Consider the following 25,248-nt stretch of genomic DNA (forward strand, 5'->3'; position numbering starts at 1 on the left):
ATTAAAATTTTGAATGAAAAATATTACGCAGTTTTATTTATCTAATTTTTTAAATATATGTTTAATTTATTTTTCACATTTTAATTTCATTTTTCCAGAAAATATGGAAAATAAAAAAAATTAATTAACGTTGTAATCACTGAATTTTGTCCGAGAATAATTTTGTGTTTAAAAAATTTTACATTTTAACCCCTAAAATTTTTCAAAATTACATGTCAACGCCTAAACATTTTAAAATTACATTTTGACCCCTGAACTTTCTCAAAATTACATTTTAACCCCTAAATTTTCTCAAAATTATATTTTGGCCCCAGAAGTTTTGCTGTGTTTGCAATTTGGTCCGTCTGGCATCCGACAGTGCAAGTTGCGCACCTACACTGCGACAGCCGACCTAAAGCATGGCCTCTCTCTCCCCTAGCCACCTGCTACCTGCAAAAAAGAAGAAAAATCAACGATTTAAAAGGGTTTTCAAACCCCCAATTTAAGAGGAAGCAAGGGAAAAAAAAGAAAGCAAAAATTTTTGAGAGAAAAATCAAAGAAATAGCAGCACACCGCCGGCCATCGCACCAGTGCCACCGTGCCCACCACCGCAGCACTCCCATCGCCGGTACCTAGCAAAGCAAACAACAACCAAGAAGCAAAAAAAAAAGGGAGCAAGAAGCAAGCAACAAACAAAAATAAAAGAGAAAGACAAAGGAAGTAAAAGAATAAGAAGAAAAGTCAAAGGGGAGGAGAAGAGGAGATCTCCACCGCGCGCCGCCGTCGACCGTCGCACCAGGCCGGGGGAAGTGTCGTCGGGGTCTGAACGAAGAAGAAGAAAAAAGAAAGGAGAAAAAAAGAGAAGAAAGAAGAAGGAAGAAGAAAGGGGGAAAGAAAAAGAAAAAAATTAAATCAGTCGGGTCAAACCGACCCGACCCAACCCGACCCGTATGATCCGTGACCCGACCCGACAGCACCAGCAGCTTAGCAGGCCACAGTAACAGCCCCCCCAAAAAAGAAAAGCAAAAAAAAGAAGAAGCAGGCCACTTATTAGCAAGCCCAGCAGGCCATAACAGCCCAAGTGCAGGCCCAGCAGAACTTCAAGCAGGCCAACCCAACGCCAGGCCCAACAGCAGGCCTAGCAGGCCCCCAGGCCCTTTGCAGCAGCAGGCCCAACAACCTGCCCAGCCCAGTCCAAAAAAAGAGAAAAAAAAGAAAAAGAGAGGAAAAAAGAAGAAAAAGAGAAGAAAAAAGAAAAAAGAAAAAAAAAGAAGAAGAAAAAGGGGGTTCAATTTGCGTAACCCGTTCGGTGAAGATCGTGTTTTTGGACATTTTTCGGTAATTTCGTTTTATTCCGCTTTTAATTTAATGCATGTATTTTGGGTGACATTTCGCTTTAATATTATTGATATTTTTATGCATTTTTATATTTTTTGTATTTATTTTTAATTTAATTTAATGTAATTTTATTTTAAATAATTTAATAAATAAGGTAACGAATAGATTTAACATTAAATCGTTGAATTCATCGCTATGTTGGGTGAACATCACCGGTTTATGTTAAACACGATACGCCCTTTAAAAAATTGTAAATTTTCAAAAAAATCCTCGTGTTTCGAAATTTTCGTGTCTTCAAAAAATTTTCTCGTGTTTCAAAATTCTCGTGTTTTCAAAAATAAGGAAACAAATCGATTTGATACTAATTCGTTGATTTCATTGCTATTTTGAGTGAATATCACCGGTTCGTGTTAAATACGATATGTGCTTAATAAAAAAATCGAAAAATTTACGTTAAAAAAATCCAGTGTTTTCAAAAAATTCCATTTTCCAAATTTTTTCGTGTTTTCTAAAAATTTTTATGTTTAAAAAATTTTTGTGTTTTCAAAAATTTTCGTGTTTTCAACAATTTTCGTATTTTCAAAAAATTTCATGTTTTCAACAATTCTCATGTTTCTAGAATTCTCGTGTTTCAAAAATTTTCGTGTTTAAAAAAAAATTTTCTTCAAAATTCTCTTGTTTTAAAAAGAAAATTCTCGTGTTTCAATCGGATCGCGAGTAAATATTAAATTGAACTTTTTTTGAAAATGAAGACAACGCGTGATTAACGAGATACCAATTTTGGGCGTCGCGAGGGTGCTAATACCTTCCTCCTGCGTAACTGACTCCCGAACCCTAATTTTCTCTGGATTTTGACGTGAACCTAAAATTGACTCTTTTTTAAAAAAAAATTTGAAAAATATTTTTTCTTTTAAAAAAAAGAGAGAATTTATTAGGTGTCCGATCATACCTAAGAAAAAATATCGGTGGCGACTCATTTTTCAAATAAAATCGAGACACAGTTTTCAAATTTTCAATAATTATTTCGATTAGCGCCCATGCTAAAATTTTTAGGCCGCTACAGCTGGCGACTCCGCTGGGGACATTTTTGAGAGTCGAGTCTGATGTTAAACGCGCGTTGTGAAATTTTCAAAAATTCTTGTTCAAATTAATTTTTCATCGTGATCCTTAAATTTTATTTTTTTGAAGAATCATGCATCCGCATCCAGTTTTGAAATTAATATTTTTCTAACCTGTTTTATTTTCGTGTTTTTTTCAGCTTTAAGTTTTATGGTTTTAGTTTGTTTTTTTTAGTAAAAATAAAAATAAAAAGGTTTGCAAGTTTCTCCCGACACACCGTGCACTTGCATTCTTGCATAACATGAGCTCTCTACCCGGGCTCCGTCCGTTTAAGTGGAAGTAAATGCTACGCCTTCGTGAGTTAACTCGTCCCTCCGCACAGGCTAGTAAATTACTTCTAGGTTACATATGACTTATGCTTTCGTGAGTTAACTTATCCCTCCGTATAGGCATAAGTAAATGTAATCCCTCGAATTGAGCTCGCAAGCCCATGACGGGCGATAACCGAGGCTTCGTACTAACCTTAGTAGGTGACAATATGGACAATTCGAGTACCTTTCTAGAACTAAAACCACATATAGTGAACCATATGAGCCACCCAATTAGAGCCATACCGAACCTTCGACCGTTGAATAGTCACCAAAATAAGTACACGAGAGAAACGCCTCTTACCTTTTATTTCTTTTATATTTACACTTATTTGCAAATGAATCGGGTCTGTTTATTAAATTGGGTCGGGTAAATTGATGAGCATGTGAGATAATTTTATTTTGTAAAGCATGATGGGGTAAAAAAAGAGTAGGTCAGTTTGTTAGATTTTTCACAGTTTTTTTTTGTTTATATTTGACGTGATTGCTAACTAAGTTTATGTGTCTTAATTTTATTTTTCATCATGCATCATAGACATCTCATTAGGAAGGTGTTGATTAGAGATTGGTTGCCAAAAATGAGTTTCTAATGAAGGAGTCAATTATACAAGTAACCGAGAAAAATACTGTAGTTCGAGACTGGTCTTTGGGGACCCAAAAAGCAAAAGGGGACAGTTTAAAGGAAAGATATATCTCTAATCTTTTCGGGAAGGCGACCTCAAATGCTCGTCAGAATAACCCCGAAGATTTGACTAGGATCTGGAAACAATGAGACTCAGGCACTAGGTGCATCTTCATTCGCAAAATACTTTGTAATGAACTCTTTTGATAAATGAAACGCCAAAATATGGGGCTATCTTAAAATCAACACCATTTTTTTTTGCATATTTACACATGACTAGCATTCATTGGTCATTCATTCATTCACTCATTGCATGTACATATCGCACTTACCATTCACTGAGGCTAAAGCAGTATAATCCACAGTTACGACACAAGTCTGGAATCACGCCGTCCTTACAGGACACGTCTAAGAACTAAAGCTATGGATGCTAAACTCAATGAGAGTGATACAATTGAGGATGTTTCAATGATACGCTCTTGTCCCCTAAGATTTGTTTTGAACAATTGGACTGCTGAGGACCTTCTTGTAGTTTCTAAATCCTCTCCAGAGTAATGCTCAATGTTACTTCTCTATTTATTTTGTGCGCCCCTAAATAGTAGGATTCCTTTTGTAAGAGCTTATGTTTGCTCTTTATCATTTCAATGAACATTAATGAAGATGCATTTTGTTATGATCTTTTCATTTTTATCAGTTTCATAATTACCCCAATCGCTTCATATCCTTTCTCTCCATGTATCTCATTCCATAACATTGCGTGTGTTGATTCCAATACTTTGATGCTCCTCCATAGTTTTCTTTCCCATTCACCTTTCAGGTGCTCAGATATCCATGGCAGGAATAATCCCGTTACAAGTCTTGAAATCGATTTCGAGGAGGCTATTTGTTTAGGAGAATTCGAAGCCGAGGAAGATGCTGAAAATTGTGACCCGCCTCTTGACTTACTGAGAATGGTTGAACAAGAAGAGAAACAGATTTTACCCCATCAAGAATCTGTTGAGACAGTAAACTTGGAGAATGAAGAAAAGAAACAAGAAGTGAAGACTGGGACTTCTATTTCAGAAAACACCAGGCGGGATTTGATCGCCTTGCTCCATGAGTATAAAGATGTATTTGCCTGGTCTTATCAGGACAGGCTCCCATTAAAACCAGAATGTAAGCCCGTTCAGCAGAAATTAAGAAGGATGAGACCGGAAATGCTATTAAAGATAAAAGAAAAAGTCAAGAAACAAATTGATGATGGCTTCCTACAAGTCTCCAAATATCCAGAGTGGGTAGCTAACACAGTCCCGGTGCCGAAGAAAGATGGCAAGGTGCGAATGTGCGTGGATTATCATGATTTGAATCAAGCAAGCCCCAAGGATAATTTTCCTTTGCCACACATTGATACATTGGTAGATAACACGGGAAAACATTCATTGTTTTCTTTCATGAATGGGTTCTCGGGTTATAATCAGATTAAAGATGGCTCCTGAAGATATGGAGAAAACTACATTAGTGACAATGTGGGGAACATTCTGCTACAAAGTAATGCCATTTGGATTAAAGAATGCTGGGGCAACATATCAGAGAGCCATGGTGATGTTGTTCCATGACATGATGCACAAAGAAATAGAAGTTTATGCCGATGATATGATTGCCAAGTCCCGGGGAGAAGAAGAGCATGTTGGGAACCTCAGGAAGCTGTTCGAAAGATTAAGAAAGTTCCAGTTGAAGCTTAACCCAACCAAGCGTACATTTGGGGCTACCTCGGGAAAACTACTAGGTTTTATTGTCAGCGATAAGGGTATTGAGGTTGATCCAGATAAGATAAAGGCCATACAAGAACTGCCACCTCCGCGTACGCAAAAAGAAGTCAGAGGATTTTTAGGAAGGTTGAATTACATTGCTCAATTTACCAACTAGTGTGATCCAATATTTTGACTCATTCGAAAGCATAATCCGAGAGAATGGAATAAGGAGTGCCAAATGGCCTTCGACAAGATTAAACAGTATTTGTCTAATCCTCCGGTGCTAGTACCGTCGATCCCTGGAAAACGCTTAATATTGTATCTGACTGTGTTCGAAAACTCAATGGGTTGCGTTCTGGGGCAGTATGATGAGTCAGGGAAAAGAGAAAAAGTGATTTACTACCTCAGCAAAAAGTTCACAGAATATCAGGCAAAGTACCCGACAATTGAAAAATTCTGTTGTGCATTGGTCTGAGTAGTTCGAAGGCTCAGACAATACATGTTGTATCATACAATATGGTTAATTTCAAAGCTAGATCCATTAAAGTTCTTGAAGGAATCACCCGCACTCTCAGGGAGAATGACACAATGGCAGATCTTTTTGTCTGAATATGACATTGTGTATGTGAGCCAAAAGTCGATAAAGGGAAGCGCGGTAGCTGACTTCTTGGCAAGTCGAGCAATAGAGGGATATGAGCCGCTGAGATTTAATTTTCCAGATGAAGACTTGATGTACATTTTCGAAGGTGAATCATCAAAAGATCAATCATGGAAGATGAGTTTTGATGGGGCATCGAATGCACTGGGGCACGGGATAGGAGCAGTCTTAGTATCACTGGAAGGGAACCATTACTCGCTCACTGCCAGATTAAATTTCCTCTATACCAATAATATAGAAGAGTATAAGGCTTGTATCATGGGACTTCGTGTAGTTATCGAGAGGAAAATCAAAATCTTAGAGGTACACGGGGACTCGGCGTTAGCCATTTACCAAATCCGTGGAGATTGGGAAGTAAGGGATTCAAAATTAGTCAAATATCGCGATCTCGTTGCAGAGCTGATCAAGGAATTCTATTTTAACTACTTTTCACAGGAAGAGAACCAATTGGCTGATGCTCTGGCCACCTTGGCTTCAATGTTCAAAGCAAACAGAGAAACTGAAATAATACCTATCGAAATGAGCATATATGAGACCCCCGCACACTGTTTTAGCATTGAAGAGGAGTCAGATGGACGACCATGGTTCCATGATATCTTGGAGTACATCAAGAATCAAAGGTACCCCGAGCAGACAAACGAGAATGAAAAAAGAACAATCAGAAGAATGGCTATTGGATTTGTTCTTGACGGGGATATTCTATACAAAAGGGGAAAAGATCAAGTGCTCCTAAGGTGCGTGGACGCTGTTGAAGCTAAAAAAATACTTGAAGATGTCCACGAAAGAATTTGTGGAACGCATGCCAATGGGTTTACTATGGCTCGGTAGATTATGAGAATTGGTTATTTTTGGCTGACGATGGAAAAGGATTGTATTAGCTACACACGAAAATGCCACAATTTTCAAATTTACGGCGATAAAATTCATGCAGCTCATTTGCCCCTTCATGTCATGACTTCTCCGTGGCCTTTTTCTATGTGGGGCATGGATGTTATAGGGCCAATTTCCCCGAAAGCTTCTAATGGGCATCGATTCATCTTTGTGGTTATAGACTACTTCACAAAATGGGTAGAAGTCACTTCGTTTGCTAATGTGACAAAGGCTGCAGTCTGTAGGTTCTTAAAAAAGGAGATCATATGTCGATATGGTCTGCCTGAAAGAATCATTTCAGATAATGCTTTAAATTTGAACAACAAGATGATGAAAGAAGAATGTGAGCAATTTCAGATAAAACATCATAATTCTTCACCCTATCGCCCGAAGATGAATGGAGCAGTAGAAGTGGCTAACAAGAACATTAAGAGGATCATCGGGAAGATGACTGAGACATATAAAGACTGGCACGAGAAGCTACCATTTGCTTTGTACGCATACCGCACCTCTGTACGAACGTCTATAGGGGCAACTCCTTTTTCTCTGGTCTACGGGATGGAAGCCGTTCTGCCTATCGAAGTAGAAATCCCATCCTTACGCGTCTTGATGGAGATGAAGTTAGAAGAATCAGAGTGGGTTCGAGCTCAACATGATTAGCTAAACCTTATTGAAGGGAAACGCTTGAAGGCAATTTGTCATGGACAAATGTACCAGAAGAGAATGATCACAGCCAATGATAAAAAAGTGCGGCCAAGAGAATTTCACGAAGGGGAACTCGTACTAAGAAAGATCCTCCCGATACAAAAAGACTTTCGAGGAAAATGGTCACCAAATTGGGAAGGGCCATATGTTGTAAAAAAGGCATTCTCGAGAGGGGCTCTGATTCTCACTGAGATGGATGGGAAAGAATTACCTAATCTAGTGAACTCAGATGCTGTGAAGAAATATTATGCCTAAAAAAAAGACAAAAAAACAATAATAATAACAAGAAAAACAAAAACAAAAAAACAAAACAAAAAAATAAAAAAATAAAGAAAAGAAAAAGAAAAATCAAGATGAAAACCCGAAAAGGGCGTCTTGATAAACAAAAAAGATTAGGATGAAAACCCGAAAGGGCATCCTAATGAAGCGAATTCAGACTTAAGGAGCAAGGCGACTTGAACGGGGAGTCGAATGACGAGGTTACAATATTTGAAGCATTCTCAGAAGCTCGAAATCTTCTACACAGGAAGCCATGCTCGAAAAGATCCAGGATGAAGAAACGTGGAGAAGTTTAAGCGTTGGATATTTAGAGCATTCGTGGCCATTGAATTCACTTTCCTTTCTTTATGATGCTTTCTTTATTTGAACTATTCCTTGTCAATTTTCTTTGTTTGTTGCTTTTGAAAAAATTGAATGTGAGGTATTTTCTTTCATGCCTACTTTGCCATTTTTTCCATGCATCTCGTGTTTGATTCATTTAAATGATAAATAGTAAGATGACATACTCAAAACAAAAGAAATGTTGAACATTACCTGGATGAGAATTTGACAAGTACAAGGGCCCTAAAGCAGGAACAATGTTTAGCATGGGGCAAGAGAGTGATATACGAAGAAATGTGGATCACTCGCAAAACTTGAAGATGAGTACAGAACCTGAGAGAGGGTCAAAGATTGAGGCAATGAATGCAATCCCTCACGAAAATAGGGCATGTAACAAACGGCCCAGGGTGTATGACATGATCATGTAGGCATAAAAGAATTTAGAATAAACACGTGCATATCATGATAACATCATACATGACATATACAGGTATCCCAGCAGAGCCATGAATTTTGAGAGAAAACTGCACAGAATTAATAAAAAAGAAGGCTTTTAGTTTCACTTGATGTTTTTTGAAACCCTGTTTCTTTCAAGATTTATTTTTCAAATTCTATTTTTGGAAAAAAATCAGCTCATATTGCTAGAGGTGAGTTGAGCCACGGGTCATCCTGAGGTATTTTTCAATTTTTGTTTTTTAAAAAATCAACTCATAATGCGAGAGGTGAGTTGAGCCTCGGGTCATCCTGAGGTATTTTCAATTTATGTTTTTCAAAAAAATCAACTCATAATGCGAGAAGTGAGTTGAGCCTTGGGTCATCCTGAGGTATTTTCAATTTATGTTTTTTTTAAAAAATCAACTCATATTGCAAGAAGTGAGTTGAGCCTCGGGTCATCCTGAGGTATTTTCAATTTATGTTTTTCAAAAAAATCAACTCATATTGCGAGAGGTGAGTTGAGCCTCGGGTCATCCTGAGATATTTTTCATTTTATCTTTTTCAAAAAAATCAACTCATAATGCGAGAGGTGAGTTGAACCTAAGGTCATCCTGAGGTATTTTCAATTTATGTTTTTCAAAAAAAATCAACTCATAATGCGAGAGGTGAGTTGAGCCTTGGGTTACACGCTGAGGTATTTTTCAATTTCTGTTTTTCAAAAAAGTCAACTCATAATGCGAGAGGTGAGTTGAGCCTTGGATCACACGATGAGGTATTTTTCAATTTCTGTTTTTCAAAAAAATCAACTCATATTGCGAGAGGTGAGTTGAGCCTCGGGTCAGACGCTGAGGTATTTTTCAATTTTTGTTTTTCAAATAAATCAACTCATATTGCGAGAGGTGAGTTGAGCCTCAGGTCACACGCTGAGGTATTTTTCAATTTCTGTTTTTCAAAAATAATCAACTCATAATGCGAGAGGTGAGTTGAGCCTCAGATCACACGCTGAGGTATTTTTCAATTTCTGTTTTTCAAAAAAATCAACTCATATTACGAGATGTGAGTTGAGCCTCGAGTCACGTCGAGATATTTTTCAATTTTTGGTTTTCAAAAAAATCAACTCATATTGCGAGAGGTGAGTTGAGCCTCGGGTCGCATGCCGAGGTATTCTTTTCAAATTTTACTTTTCAAAAAAATCAACTCATATTGCGAGAGGTGAGTTGAGCCTCGGGTCTCACGCTGAGGTATTTTAAATTTCTGTTTTTCAAAAATCAACTCATATTGCGAAAGGTGAGTTGAGCCTCGGGTCACATGCCGAGGTATTTCTTTTAAATTTCTTTTTTCAAAAATCAACTCATATTACGAGAGGTGAGTTGAGCCTTGGGTCGCATGCCGAGGTATTCTTTTCAATTTCTATTTTTCAAAAATCAACTCATATTGCGAGAGGTGAGTTGAGCCTCGGGTCTCACGCTGAGGTATTTTAAATTTTTGTTTTTCGAAAATCAACTCATATTGCGAAAGGTGAGTTAAGCCTCGGGTCACATGACGAGGTATTTCTTTTAAATTGCTTTTTTCAAAAATCAACTCATATTGCGAGAGGTGAGTTGAGCCTTGGGTCGCATGCCGAGGTATTCTTTTCAATTTCTGCTTTTCAAAAATCAACTCATATTGCGAGAGGTGAGTTGAGCTTCGGGTCTCACGCTGAGGTATTTTAAATTTTTGTTTTTCAAAAATCAACTCATATTGCGAAAGGTGAGTTGAGCCTCGGTTCACATGTCGAGGTATTTCTTTTAAATTTTTTTTTTCAAAAATCAACTCATATTGCGAGAGGTGAGTTGAGCCTTGGGTCGCATGCCGAGGTATTCTTTTCAATTTCTATTTTTCAAAAATCAACTCATATTGCGAGAGGTGAGTTGAGCCTCGAGTCTCACGCTGAGGTATTTTAAATTTCTGTTTTTCAAAAATGAACTCATAATGCGAATGGTGAGTTGAGCCTCAAGTCACATGCCGAGGTATTTCTTTTTAATTTTTGCTTTTCAAAAAAAAAGAGAAATCAACTCATATTGCGAGAGGTGAGTTGAGCCTCGGTTGCACGCTGAGCTATTCTCGATTTCTGCTTTTCAAATAAAAGGAAAATTTTGGATGGTCGAACAAAATTCAGTGCTTTTAAGTCTTTGCTCTATCCCTGTTTCACAGCGATGAGCAAAGAGGGGCAGCTGTAATCACTAAATTTTGTCCGGGAATAATTTTGTGTTTAAAAAAATTTACATTTTAACCCCTAAAATTTTTCAAAATTACATGTCAACCTCTAAACATTTTGAAATTACATTTTGACCTCTGAACTTTCTCAAAATTACATTTTAACCCCTAAATTTTCTCAAAATTATATTTTGGCCTCAGAAGTTTTGCTGTGTTTGCAATTTGGTCCGTCTGGCATCCGACAGTGCAAGTTGCGCACCTACACTGCGACAGTCGACCTCAAGCATGGCCTCTCTCTCCCCTAGCCACCTGCTACCTGCAAAAAAGAAGAAAAATCAACAATTTAAAAGGGTTTTCAAACCCCCAATTCAAGAGGAAGCAAGGGAAAAAAAAAGAAAGGAAAAATTTTTGAGAGAAAAATCAAAGAAACAGCAGCACACCGCCGGCCATCGCACCAGTGCCACCGTGCCCACCGCCGCAGCACTCCCATCGTCGGCACCTAGCAAAGCAAACAACAGCCAAGAAGCAAAGAAAAAAAGGGAGCAAGAAGCAAGCAACAAACAAAAATAAAAGAGAAAGACAAAGGAAGAAAAAGAATAAGAAGAAAAGTCAAAGGGGAGGAGAAGAGGAGATCTCCACCGCGCGCCGCCGTCGATTGTCGCACCAGGCCGGGGGAAGCGTCGTCGGGGTCTGAACGAAGGAGAAGAAAAAAGAAAGGAGAAAAAAAAGAGAAGAAAGAAGAAGGAAGAAAAAAGAGGGAAAGAAAAAGAAAAAAGAAAAAAAATTAAATCAGTCGGGTCAAACTGACCCGACCCGACCCGTATGACCCGTGACTCGACCCGACAGCTCCAGCAGCTTAGCAGGCCACAGTAGCAGCCCAAAAAAAAAGAAAAGCAAAAAAGAAGAAGAAGCAGACCACTTATTAGCAAGCCCAACAGGCCATAACAGCCCAAGTGCAGGCCCAACAGCACTTCAAGCAGGCCAACCCAGCGCCAGGCCCAACAACAGGCCTAGCAGGCCCCCAGGCCCTTTGCAGCAGCAGGCCCAACAACCTGCCCAGCCCAGTCCAAAAAAAGAGAAAAAAAAGAAAAAGAGAGGAAAAAAGAAAAAAAAGAGAAGAAAAAAGAAAAAAAAAGAAGAAGAAGAAAAAGGGGGTTCAATTTGCGTAACCCGTTCGGCGAAGATCGTGTTTTTGGACATTTTTCGGTAATTTCGTTTTATTCCGCTTTTAATTTAATGCATGTATTTTGGGTGACATTTCGCTTTAATATTATTGGTATTTTTATGCATTTTTATATTTTTTGTATTTATTTTTTAATTTAATTTAATGTAATTTTATTTTAAATAATTTTAATAAATAAGGTAACGAATCGATTTAATATTAAATCGTTGAATTCATCGCTATGTTGGGTGAACATCACCGGTTTATGTTAAACACGATACGCCCTTTTAAAAATTGTAAATTTTCAAAAAAAAATCCTCGTGTTTCGAAATTTTCGTGTCTTCAAAAAATTTTCTCGTGTTTCAAAATTCTCGTGTTTTCAAAAATAAGGCAACTAATCGATTTGACACTAATTCGTTGATTTCATTGCTATTTTGAGTGAATATCACCGGTTCGTGTTAAATACGATATGTGCTTAATAAAAAAATAAAAAAATTTGTGTTAAAAAAATCCAGTGTTTTCAAAAATTTCCATTTTCCAAATTTTTTTCGTGTTTTCTAAAAATTTCTGTGTTTCAAAAATTTTCGTGTTTTCAAAAATTTTCGTATTTTCAAAAAATTTCGTGTTTTCAACAATTCTCATGTTTCTAGAATTCTCGTGTTTCAAAAATTTCCGTGTTTAAAAAAATTTGCTTCAAAATTCTCGTGTTTTAAAAAGAAAATTCTCGTGTTTCAATCGGATCGTGAGTAAATATTAAATTGAACTCGTTTTTTTGAAAATGAAGACAACGCGCGATTAACGAGATACCAATTTTGGGCGTCGCGAGGGTGCTAATACCTTCCTCGTGCGTAACCGACTCCCGAACCCTAATTTTCTCTGGATTTTGACGTGGACCTAAAATTGACTCTCTTTTTTAAAAAAAAATTGAAAAAAAATTTTTCTTTTAAAAAAAAGAGAGAATTTATTAGGTGTCCGATCACACCTAAGAAAAAAGATCGGTGGCGACTCCTTTTTCAAATAAAATTGAGACACAGTTTTCAAATTTTCAATAATTATTTCGATTAGCGCCCGTGCTAAAATTTTTAGGTCGCTACAAACGTTCTTTATTTTGGGTTGACTTGGATTAGTATTTTTGTATCTCGAGTTGGTCCAGCTCTACCAAAATTAAATTTAAATAATAAAAATATATATTAAATTTAATTATAAAATATATAACTATCAAATATAATTCTTTTAATTTTTAATTTTTAAATAGAACGAACTTTTTGAATGAGCTGAACTTGAAAAGAAATTTTGGACACCTTTAGCATCATTACCACAAAATTATCTCCGTCTATAAAATAAAGGGTGAACTATTAAAATAGTTACTTTTGTTTACCTCAGGTTACATTTTTGTCATTTATATTTGAAATGTTATGTTTTAGTCACTTACGTTATCGTGTTGTAACATTTTAGTCACCGAGCCGTTAATGGTGTAACGGTAAGTTGACATGGCATGTTAAACCATAATTTCAAACAAAAAATTTAGGTTAATTTATACAATCGGTCCCCATACTTTTTCATTTTGAGCAATTTATTTTTGTTTCTTTTATTTTTTTAATTTTTTTCTTTGTTTTCCATTCTCTTCTACTTCTCCCTCTATTTTCCTCCCTTCTCCATTTCTTTTAACGTAGTTTTTCTATATTTTTCATTTGTTAAAACTAGTTCTTATACTTTTATTTTTTTGAACAATTTAATTTTTTTCGAGTGAAACGAGCATGTGGATTAGTTTTAACAAATAGAAAATATAGAAAAACTACATTAAAAGAAATGAAGAAGGGAGGAAACTAGAGGGAGAAGTAGAAGAGAATGGAAAAAAAAGGAAAGTTAAAAGAACATAAAAGAAAAAATTAAATTGCTCAAAATGAAAAAAAATATAGGGATCAAATTGTAGAATTTAATCTAAACTTTTCGTCTGAAATGATGATTCAACGTGCCACATCAACTTACCGTTATACTGTTAACGTCAATTAACGACTCAGTGACTAAAATGTAACCTGAGGCAAATAAAAGTGACTATTTTAATAGTTTACCCTAAAATAAAAGGAAAAGCCAAGTGGTGGACAATGACTTTATTCGCTGTCCATGATTGGGTAAATTACCTTATTTGGGCACTCAATTTTTTAGGGTACTTTCGTTTTGGCCACTGAAAAAGAACTCCTTACAATTTCATCTCTCAACTTTTATAACGTTTTCATTTTAGTCATTCAATTGTTAAATATTTAATGGTGGCTGACTGTACATGCCAAATCATGTCCGCGTCATATTTATTATTTTATTTATTTTTGCTCAGCAAAATAAAAAGATAAGTGATACAAATGTAAAACCAAACCTAAAACCCAACCGCATATACACACTATAGACACTGACTCCCTAACAAAACAACAAGCATCACCACACAAACCACTTATCAAATGAACGAGTCAACACCATTAAAACATAACAAAACAAGGCCTTACTAAACTCTTACAGCACTCCAAACAAACCAACAGCAACAACGAATTCCCAAAAGGTGGCAAGCAGAATAATCAGCTCCTATACATGAACCCCGTATACTTTTTTTCACTTTAATCTTTTTTTTACCTAGATCAAGACTTAAAAGATAATATTTTTTGGCGGCCAAAATGAAAGCGGCTTAGAAGTTGGGTGACCAAAATAAAAGTACAAACATGATGTAGACAAAATTTGGCGTGTACATGATAAATGTCAAAAGTAACATATTTTAACCTCATACTTAGCACATTTTTGGGTGATTATGTGACATTAATTGTGAATTATATACTTCTAATATTTTATATTCATATTTTGACGCTCAATAGGGCGTTTGGGGCAATAGAAGTGAAAAAACGGTGGAAATTAGAACTTCGGAGCATTCCAAAAGTTGTGCACATGCAGCAGATTTTCACATAGCTAATCCACATAGCAGTGTGGATTTACATGGCTGTGTGTCCCGAGTGTCTCGATCTCGGGAACTATGTGATCTGAATGTTGTAGGATACTATTTTTAGTTTTTTTTAGCACTTTAAGAGGATATAAATAGGGAAATAAGAAGGGAAGAAGGTAGCCACCAAGGGAGAGCACAAAATTATCTTGAAAACACCATTGAAGCCAATTTCCAAGCAATTTTCCACCAAGATTCAAGAGTCCAAGTCGATTTTGAAGGGAGTTATCATGGATTTCTTTTATTCTAGTGGTTATATTGTATTTTTGGTGTTCAATCTTGTCATTATGAACTAAATCTCTTAATTCCTCAGGGAGATGAACTCTAGGATGAATTCTATTGTTTGATTTATATCTTTATGCAATAAAATCTTAGTCTCTTTGTTTTCTATTATGAGTGTTTTATTATTTTTGTGTTAATAATTCTAAAGTGTTAATTAATGTTGTTGACACCATTTTTTTGTGAAAATGGGATCGACTTGAATTTTGAAAATGAAAACGAAAATGGGAGTCGCCACCAATCCTTTTTTATGAGGTGTGATCGGATCACCTTGAAAAGTGATTGTTTTTAATAAACGATTTGATTTTATTAAACCAATGATTTTGGTCCACGAAATTCAGAAAAATAGGTTCGAGAGTCGGTTACGTACGAGGAAGGATTAGCACCCTCGTAACGCCCAAAATTGGTACCTAATTGATTACTTAATGTCTTAATGTCGAAAGTTGAAAATTCGAAAGGAAATTTAAAATGCGATCCATTTTTATTAATATTATTAAAAAATGCTTGAATAAATGGAAAGGAGAGTTAAAGACCCACTCGTCTCAAAGTAACAAAACATCACATCCCGTAAGTTAGGACACGATATTTGGAACCATAGAGAATAAGCTTGCCTTTAATTTTTATTGAAATTTTATATTTTTGAAAATTAAAAGGACATTTCACTATTTTGGTTTAATGAGAAAAATCAAAGCCCCGTAAGTTAGGGTACGATTTCTCGGGTTCCCAAAACACGAAATGTTACCTTATAATGAAATTTTTTTATTTTTGAAGTTTTAAAAAGGGTATTTTGCTATTTAGGTTTAGCTTGAAAACCGAAACCCCGTAAGTTAGGGTACGACTTCTCGAATCACCAAAACGTAAAATATTGCCTTATTTTGAAATTTTTATTTTTGTATGTTTGGGTAAAAATAAATGTAACGTTTGAAATAGTGTGTGAAAAAGGGGTTATGTTGATGGAATGACAATTTACAACATGGAGAAATTTTTTTTCAAACAACAGGGTACACGAATGAATTACCATAGCACGAAAATACGAATAAACGAATTAATACACATAATGGCAATAATTACACCATACATCGAATACAAATATCAATAACCAAAACGAACAAAATGAAACAATATATAAATCAATTAAGAAAACAATAGCTCAAAATGAATGATTTATAAAGACACTTCAAAACAAATGACAAATTGCCAAATAAACAGAAATTAAAAAAACTACAAATAAATAAAAATGAATTAATTAAAAAAATAAATAATATATAGAAAAACATGCGAGATAATTTTAAAATATATACGTACATAAAATTTGGAAGATACACAACATGAGCTTACAATAAATAATATACAAATAAAATTTAAATAAACTTAATGTAAAATAGCTTCAAATAAATAATAAATATAACCATTTTAAAATAAATCATGATAAAAGAGTATTATTTAAAATAAATAAACTAAATGGAATGAGGACGAGGTTGAAATGGAATTAAAATTCAGGGCTTTAATTGCAAATTTACAAACAGGTTATAGAGGACCGAAATAAGATGTGCTTAAGGCATGAGGGACTGACTGGGCAACATCCCTGTCCCTTATGCGCATCGTTTTGTGCAAGACCCAACTGAACCGGGTTTAAAAATGCAGCGGTTAAAATGTAAAAGGGAATGACCCGATTGTACTTCACTGCAGAAGCGGAGGGGCTGAACATGCAATTAGCCCCTCCTAACAAAACACGCGGATCCTCAGTACCACTGGGTTGGGTCGCAGGTCAAACGCCAAAATGGCACCATTTTGGCCACTGATGCCAAGGCTCAAAACGGCGTAGTATGATGCCTCAGAACTTAAAGTCAAAACGGCGTCGTTTCATAGGGCTATTTAAGCCCGAATTTTTTTTAAAAAAATTCATTTTAACCTCATACGAAAAGAAACTCTCCTCTCTTCTCAAAAACCCTCTCCTATCTGTCCTATGGGTTTCCCCGGCATCTGACGCGCCGCGCCGCCGCCGTGGCCAGTGGCCGGTGATGAAATAATGGGCTTTTCGGCCCCGTTTTTAAAAAAAAGCTCGAAGGCCAAGCCTTATTGACCCAAAGGTCCGAAGGAAGAGGATCCCTTAAGCCCTCCTCGGCTCGATTTTGGCAACGGAAAGTGACCTCCGGTGATAGTCGCGAAATCTACAGGTGAGCCCTTCCCTTTTCTTTTTATTTTATTTCTTATAAAAAGGATATAAAAGAATAAAAAAAGGACAAAAACATGAATCTAAAAAAAACCTTTTAAACTTGTTTTTTGCTTTTATGTCTCAATGTTTGTAAAAAAGGAAAGCAAATTACAGTGCTCATATTCGGCTTATATAACCGATTTTAAAATCCCTAAAAAATTTTTTTTGTCGTTTGTTATTTGGATTGTGTTTGCTTGTCGTTTTCTACCTTGTTGTTTTGTAGGTGGTCTGACGCGTGGATGGCCGGTGATAGGCGAGCTGTGGCGGCAGTGGGCATGCGAGGAGGCTGGCGGCTAGGGGCAAACCTAGATGCGGCGCACCTAGGGTTTCTTTTGGCTGAAAAGTTTTTAGTTTTGGGCTAGGTTTTAGTTTGGGCTGAGGGTTAATTTTGGTTGTAATGGGTAGAGGTTTTGGGTTTCAATTGGGTTATCTGATATTGGGTCTGTTTATTGTTTTGATTTGGGCCCGGGCTGAATTGGCCTACAACAAATGTTTGATACGCAGAAGTATGAGGTTAAATAGACCCTCTTTGTGATTAGATCTTGTATAATTGATGGAGTTACATGCAATCCTAGAAATAGGACAACATAAATCTATTAGATTAGAGTAAAATCTAATAAGGGGATCCATAGAGCGAACTAAAGCAATAATAAGGGTTTTAATTAGAAAGAAATTCCAATTAATTAACCTAGAATTAGTTGTTCTTTTGCTCGAAAGATATATTAGCATAAATTAGAGATTTCTACGGATCTAGGAACTAAAAAAAATAAATTGCATAAATTAAATTGAGAATTATAGATGAAATCTAGGTGGATTTTTACCTAGGTATTGTTTTGTCACTTGGTTAATACTTGATTGTTTCTGTGTTGCATTCTTTTGTGCATTCATTAGTTAACTTAAATAGTTTAATTTAATTTCAATCAATCCTTTGAATTATTGAGTTAAATAATAGAAAGGTGATAATTACTAGTAATTGTAATCCTCGAAGGAACGATATATGTGCTCACCATAGCTATAATATTAATTGATAGGTGCACTTGACTTGGTCAATTTATTAATTAGTTTACTGGACATCAGTACAGTTAACCGTCGTTGAGGATTTAATACTTGGGTGACTAAAATGAAAGCTCCCTAAAAGTTGGGTGACGAAATTGCAAGAATTTTTTTGGATGACCAAAATGAAAGCACCCTAAAAGTTGGTGACCAACTGGGTAGTTTACCCATCTTTGATTTCAAATTGTATCCTTCCAATACTGTACTAGCAAAGGGAGTGCATCAAGGTTTTCAAAATCATATTGGTGACTCAATTGATTAGATCACTAGTTTTTTTATTTGACCAGCTCGATTGGTTTATTCAGTTCAATTGCATAAATTTCAAAAATCATAAAAATTAAAAAACCATATAAAAAATCGATTAAGTAAGTTTAACTATCAATTTAAACCAATTATTTTAGTTTGGTTCAACCAATTGAGTTCGTACTGATTCGTGAGTCATCCGATCCAATCCCTTATTTTAAACCAACACCCCGATTTTAAAGAAATTAGAGGTGTCTAAAAGTCAAGCTAGGATGACAATGACCTTAATTTAAAGAAAATTTAAAGCCTCTCTCACCTCACTTAAATAGTTTGATTTACTATTTTAAAATAATAAAATATTAAAAATATTTTTATATCAAATTTTATATACTTTTATAATTAAAATTTAAAATCATTTAATTTAAATATGGGTCTATCAGAGGATAAAATTTGTGACCCAACCCGTCTCGAGTCAGTCCCCTAACAAGTCAAACGGACTCGTATTTTTAAATATATATTTCTTTTACATCAATATATATTTTTATTTTATTATATAATATATATAAGCATGAGTTTGGAGAAAATTTTTATCTAACCGTAATATGTATTATATTACTTAATTTCCATTTAAATTATTATTACAATATTAAGGTTATATTTTTTAAAATTTTATCAAAATATTTGGTCATAATAAGATTATTATTATGAAAAAATTAATTATTAACCATATATATTTACATTTTTGGTTTTTGGTTTATACAAAAGCTACTTATATCCATAGTCCCTTCCCGCTCTTAAATCAAATAAAAAGATAAGTATAAATATGTATATATGGACTCAAGCCTTCTTTATTGTTGCAATAGTAACGATGCCAACAGAGCTAAACCTTAATTAGCAATTTTTTTATTTTATATATTATAAAGATAGTGCTTGTTATTAAGTTTATTGTAATTCTCAATAAATTAATTTACATAATTTTGTAGTAATTAAAACTAATATCTCTCATATCTTGACTTGAATGGAGCGGTGATCAAAGTTCTTATTAGACACCTATTTGACACAAGTTCAAACCGTGTCATTCTCATTTCCTATCTTTAATATTGTATCGAAAAAAAGACTAATATATCTCATCAACAATTTTATACTGAATTTTTAGATTTTCATTTGGATTTGATTGATTTTAGGATGAAAATGTTGATGAAGCATTAAACTATTGAAAAAGGGATACAAATGACATGAGATCCCTATTTCATACAATCGTTTCTCAAATAGAAAGTTGCGATGTTTTTTAAAGGATAAGTTTTGGTGGTTTTTTAAGGTAAGGGGGAAATTCTTTTTCCCATTGATGCTTTTAGCAATTTATTTGCTTAATGATTTGTTAAAGGTTTTTGTTTTCAAAGACTAACTTTTTGGTGTCTTCTCCTTTATGGTGCCTTGCACTTTTATTAATAAAACTTTCTTTAATGAGAAAAAAACCCTATAACATGGTAATACATTACAAAAATGGAAATCTCAAGTATAGGACTCCATTTATTATTTGTAATATTATTTTAATACTAAAACTGGGCTTTTACTTGTCGATATCGGTATGCATTTAATGGGAAACCGGTGGTGAAAGAGAAGCATAGGAGTAGAGCAGTTGGCCGTTGTCGATGTGCTTTGCTGGGTCAGAAAAGGCATAAAGGAAGAAGTCCATGAAATCGAATTCCTTGAAAAGCTGAGGATGTTGGTCATCTATAAGTTCTTTGGGTGCCTTGATTATAGTACCCTCATTTGGAATGACAAAGGCTGCTATAGAATATCGATCTTTGTCTCCGCTCATCATCACTCTGTGATTCACTGATTTCAATCTCCCATTACTCCATGCCTTCAATTTCCAAAATCAACATCAATAAGTATTTTTTTGATAATTATTAACTTTTAACATCAATAATCTAATATCATTAATTTTTTTATCATGAGCAAAGTAAAAGAGTTATTCAAAATTTTGAACTTGATATCTTATGCCAACATCAGTAAGTAATTTATGGTAATTATTCACATTAAAAATTTGATCTAATATATATATATATATTGAGAAGCTAAAAGAAGGGTTGTCCAATGTTTGAATCCAAGACTTAATCGAACTCAGAACTCAGAGATAGTACCCAAGGGACAAGGCTTCCCCCCCTCCCCTCAAAAAAAAAGATAAAATCTCACTTGGTTTTGACTCTTATATTGCTTCTTCTGTTCACATAGATCATTTATGTTAAGTTTTAAATAAATTAAAAGGCGAATATTAATCAAATATAGAAAAAGTACCTTGAGAGGATCTCCAACCATAAAAACAAAGGAAGAAGGAGATAAATTAGTCAACTTGATCCATTGGCCATCACTGACCTCAATTTCCAACCCTGAAATTTTGTCCTCACAAATAAGTGTGCTAACTGGTTTATCAGTATGAGCAAAGAGTCCTCTCTCATATTCCCCTGGTGGAGGGGCCAGGTATTTCATCATCCGCACCAACGTTGTGTAGTTCATTTTCAGTGAATCCTCCCGTAATCCGTAACTATCAGTTAGCATTAACCAAATTAACTTGTTCAGCTCCTCCATTTGCGTTGTTAGGGTATGTATGGTCTCACTGAAAATAAAATATCAAAATAAAAAGTCAATAATTCCAACTCTTTTGAATCAAAATTGATCTGAAATCAACACAACCTGCAAAATTAGAAAGGTAAAAGAATTTTTCTTACGTAAAGCGTGGGTGACCATTAGGCCACATAAGTTGAGCAAAGCTTTTAACAGAGTCATAGTTGGAGGCATCTCCGACTCCGAAGCCTTCATACAACACAGAAACCTGCTCGCATGGTCCAACCCAACCATGGTAAGGCAAGGGACTAGTGTTCTTCTGTTTCCTCTCCACTGGGACCTCAACTAGTTCTTTCAACAATTCAAATGCATCCTCTCGAATTTTTGTTGATATCTTTTTGTACACCACATCGAAACAACCGAAAGTCTCACAAGCCTCTCGAACCCTCTTGCACAAACGGTTCCACCCTTCGGTTCCTCGCTTCAAATCCGATGAACGGAACTCAATGGTTGGGAGCTCAATTTCAGCATCAACAGCCATGTTCTTAACTTTCTTTTATGCTCTAAGGAAATGTTTTCTTACACTAAATCAGCTTGTAATCTAACTTGGTTTCTCTTTGTGTAGGGATTTATGTCTATTTATAGTGGGCTATTTTTTTTTTCTCAAATTAGGTGGCGGGTCGTAGTGAAACATCTCTTTTAACTTCCCAGTTTTTTAATTCGCTTATCCAAGCAAATCCCAGGAGGCAGCACCGGTCAAAATGACTGTATATGCTACTTACTATAAGACAAGAGGTTGAATTTTAATTTCATCAATTAAAAAATATTTATCTAATCTATGTTTTGGATTTTTTTTTGCATCTTAATTTTCTTATTTTTCACACTGTATCTAGAAGAAAATATGTTCATATCATTACCACAAAATTATCTCCATCCTTAAAATGACGAAAGATGTTGTGGTAGCAGAGTGCACGTTGTCCCTCAATTTTGTGAGATAAGAAATAAACATTATTTTTCGATTCTAGCACTACAGTGCTGTAATAGCAAAGGGGAATGCATAGCCTACGTGATAGTGATAGTTATTCTTCATCCCATAATTATTTAATTTAATGAATTATTATAAAATTTATGCGTTTTTAGGATTTTTTAAATTTATATAATTATTTTAATATTATAGGTACTTCTATATTTTTTACAATTTATTGTTATTTTTTAGGATTTTATATGTTTTTATAATATTTATAAGTTTTATTAGCTTTTATTTTTTTATAATTTTTATAGGTTTATCTAAATTTTTTAATATTTTTCATATATTTCTATAATTTTTCATATTTCTACAATTTTTTCATATTTTATGATTTTCATTGAAAAAATGAAAGAATAAATTCAATGTTGTTAAAATTGGATTGAATTAACAAATTGGACCGACTGAATCGGAAGCCGACCGGTACACCAGTTCAGAATAAGGTGAAAAACCGGTTAACCCATAAGTCAAAGTGAACAGCAAGCTGGTTAAATCGGTTAAACTAGAAAAAAAAAGAAAAAAGAGAGAGAGGCTACAACAGACCCAAAATCCCTAAAAACCAGTCTAAATCAATAAAAAAAATTACAAAACCCAATCCAACCAAAATAAAACAAATTAATAAGAAAAACAGAAGTTAAAAAAATTGCCCAAAGCTAAAACTTAAACTAGTTGAGCAATAAAAAAACACCCTAATGTTTGGTTTGGATAGTAGCGTAATAACATGAGAGAAAAAATATTTGTTATGTATATATTGCAATAGTTAGGTTGAAAATAAAAAATTGTTAGTACAAATTTAAATTTGAATTTAGAAAAATAAGTAATAATTTTCCTTCTATTTACTAAAAATAAATCATGGAAATAGCTAAATATTAGGACTTGAATTAATTTAGTGACATAAAATTGTTGCTGTGGTATACCTTATTTACTCTTCTCTAAAATCTCAAGTTTTAATTTACTTTTAGAATGAAAGGAAATTAAAATTTTCAATAAAAAAGTGAAGGAAAGTGAAAACTTGAGAGCGAAGGGAGGGGAAGGGGAAAAGTGGGATTTAGATGAGATGAGACTTGACGAGGGATAGAGAAAGAGAGATGGAGATGAATAGAAAGACAATGAGAGGTACTTGATATGGAGAATTCTAGAAATAGAGACTTGAAGAAATATGGAAATTGGAAAGGAAATAAACAATAGTTTATTACGTAATAGCAATTCTGCCCAGGCCCAATGCCAAACAAATAAAACCTAAACACCAGTCCAACAAAAACCCTACTAGCCCACAGCCCAATACAACATAAACATTCAGCAGAAAAAAGAAAAGAAAACCCTAGCTTCCAGCCAAATCAAGGCGCCGCACGCCTCACCAGCCTCTTCGCTACCACCGCCACCGTCGCCAATCGTTTGCCCTCCACGCGTGTCAGACTGTTATGAGTTGAAAAATCAGTAGAAAAGAATTATAGAATCGTAGTTAAATACGGGGAGTTTTGAGGAGTTTTAAGTTTAATGAAACGGTGCGTTTTAATTTCAACAGAATTGTACACGTCACCTTGTTAGTTTTCCTTTAAAACGGCATGCAGTACGTGAGTAACGATATCAAATGAAAAGAATATTATTCCAGTATTCTCTCTCTCTTCCTTGTTCTTCTGTTCTCTCCATTCAACCTCTCTTTCTTTCTTAGATTTTCTTTTGGTTCGTAACAAAGGTATCAGAGCTATCACGATCCCTTCATGACTGGTGACGGTGTGTCAACTCGTTTGCAGAAGGAGGTCAGTAGTCTACAGCAGGATATTTCCAAGATCCAAGAAGAAATGGGCCGTTTGGAGACAAAAATGGAGACGCGGTTACAGGACTTTAAGAATGAGTTTCGGGGGGATATGCAAGCACTGTTAAGTCAGTATTTCAGACCTCCACCTACAGGTTCATCAGCAAATGTTGTGATAGATAAGGGTAAAGGGGTTTTGGGGGCTCCTCCTGGGTTTTTACCTAAGGAAACAGATTTACCCCAAGCCTCAGAAGAACCAGTGGCTACAGAGAAAAGGGGTGTGTACTGGAAGGATAACGGTTTTGTGCAAGGAGCGGTTGTTAACCGAAGCAGATTGGACTGTCCTAAATTTGATGGTTCAGATTTTAGGGGGTGGTGGACCAAGTTAGAACAGTATTTTGAGGCTGAAGGTACACCTGAGGCTAGTAAGGTTCGCACGGTAATGCTGAATTTGGAAGGCCGAGCCTTGGAGTGGCACCATTTCTATTCTCAAAGAAATGGTGGTCTACAAATGTTATCTTGGTCAGAGTATCTTAAAAATCTTCAGGCTCGCTTTGGCTGCGGACAGTTTGATAACCCGATGAGGGAATTGGTTAATCTGAAGCAACATGGTACTGTTGAACAGTATCAGGATTTATTTGTGGGATTACTAAACCAAGTGCGTCTACCGGAGTCCTACGCTCTCAGTATTTTCCTTAGCAACTTGAAGGCAGAGATTGGTCACTATCTGGATCTGTTTGAGCCATCGACCTTGATGGAAGCTTTCCAGCTAGCAAGGAAGATTGAAGTGCTCATTTCTTATTCGGGAAAAAGATCGACATGGGGGGTTAGCTCATCTGGACCCTTAACCAACACATCGATCAACTCCAGGTATTCCTCTTCTCCTATAAAAACGGTAGTGAGTCCTTCATCTATTGGTAACGCATCATCTAACAAGCCCGAATCTAAGTCGATTTCCCCAGCTTTGATGGCTGAGAGGAAACAAAAGGGTCTTTGCTTTTGGTGTGGAGCCAAATACCATACAGGACATAAATGCATGAAATCACAGTTATACCAGTTTCTACTTGATCCTCTTTCTGACAATGAGAATGAGAATGAAGAATTTCAGGAATGTTCAGAGAAATTGGAAGAAGCGGGGGCAGAGGAAGGGGGTCTTAAATCACCGGTAATCTCGTTGCATGCCCTTACTGGGCTACAAGGGCATAACACGATGAGGGTGGCAGCAAGGGTAGGTGCATGCTGGGCTATCATTCTAATTGATTCGGGGAGCACTCACAATTTTATAGATGCAAGGCTAGTCAATAGGTTGTCTTTTCCCATATGGCATCAAGAGCAACTTAGAGTCTCTGTAGCTAATGGTAGTTGTCTTTTCACTAGAGGGCTTTGTAAAGGGGTCACGTGGGAGGTA

The 25,248-nt window shown here is 35.5% G+C and overlaps 1 protein-coding gene across 1 annotated transcript; it reads right to left on the reverse strand.

Moving 5' to 3' along the window:
* Positions 1-19,932: 19,932 nt before the first annotated feature.
* On the reverse strand, positions 19,933-21,806 carry LOC121225257 (probable 2-oxoglutarate-dependent dioxygenase AOP1). Its single transcript, XM_041109486.1, has 3 exons — positions 21,225-21,806; positions 20,794-21,112; positions 19,933-20,359 (listed from the first exon to the last, which is right to left on the reverse strand). Exons 1-3 carry the CDS (start codon positions 21,599-21,601, stop codon positions 20,087-20,089), a joined length of 969 nt encoding a protein of 322 aa, XP_040965420.1. The 5' UTR covers positions 21,602-21,806; the 3' UTR covers positions 19,933-20,086.
* Between the last annotated feature and the right edge of the window lie 3,442 nt (positions 21,807-25,248).

Source organism: Gossypium hirsutum, chromosome D13 (assembly GCF_007990345.1).
Source record: "Gossypium hirsutum isolate 1008001.06 chromosome D13, Gossypium_hirsutum_v2.1, whole genome shotgun sequence".
Classification (NCBI taxonomy): domain Eukaryota; kingdom Viridiplantae; phylum Streptophyta; class Magnoliopsida; order Malvales; family Malvaceae; genus Gossypium; species Gossypium hirsutum.

Coding starts and splice junctions, on each gene's coding strand:
- LOC121225257 (XM_041109486.1), bottom strand. CDS start 21,601: ATGGCTGTTGATGCTGAAATTGAGCTCCCAACCATTGAGTTCCGTTCA. Junction 21,113..21,224: donor AATGGTCACCCACGCTTTAC/GTAAGAAAAATT, acceptor TTTTATTTTCAG/TGAGACCATACATACCCTAA. Junction 20,360..20,793: donor TGGTTGGAGATCCTCTCAAG/GTACTTTTTCTA, acceptor TGGAAATTGAAG/GCATGGAGTAATGGGAGATT.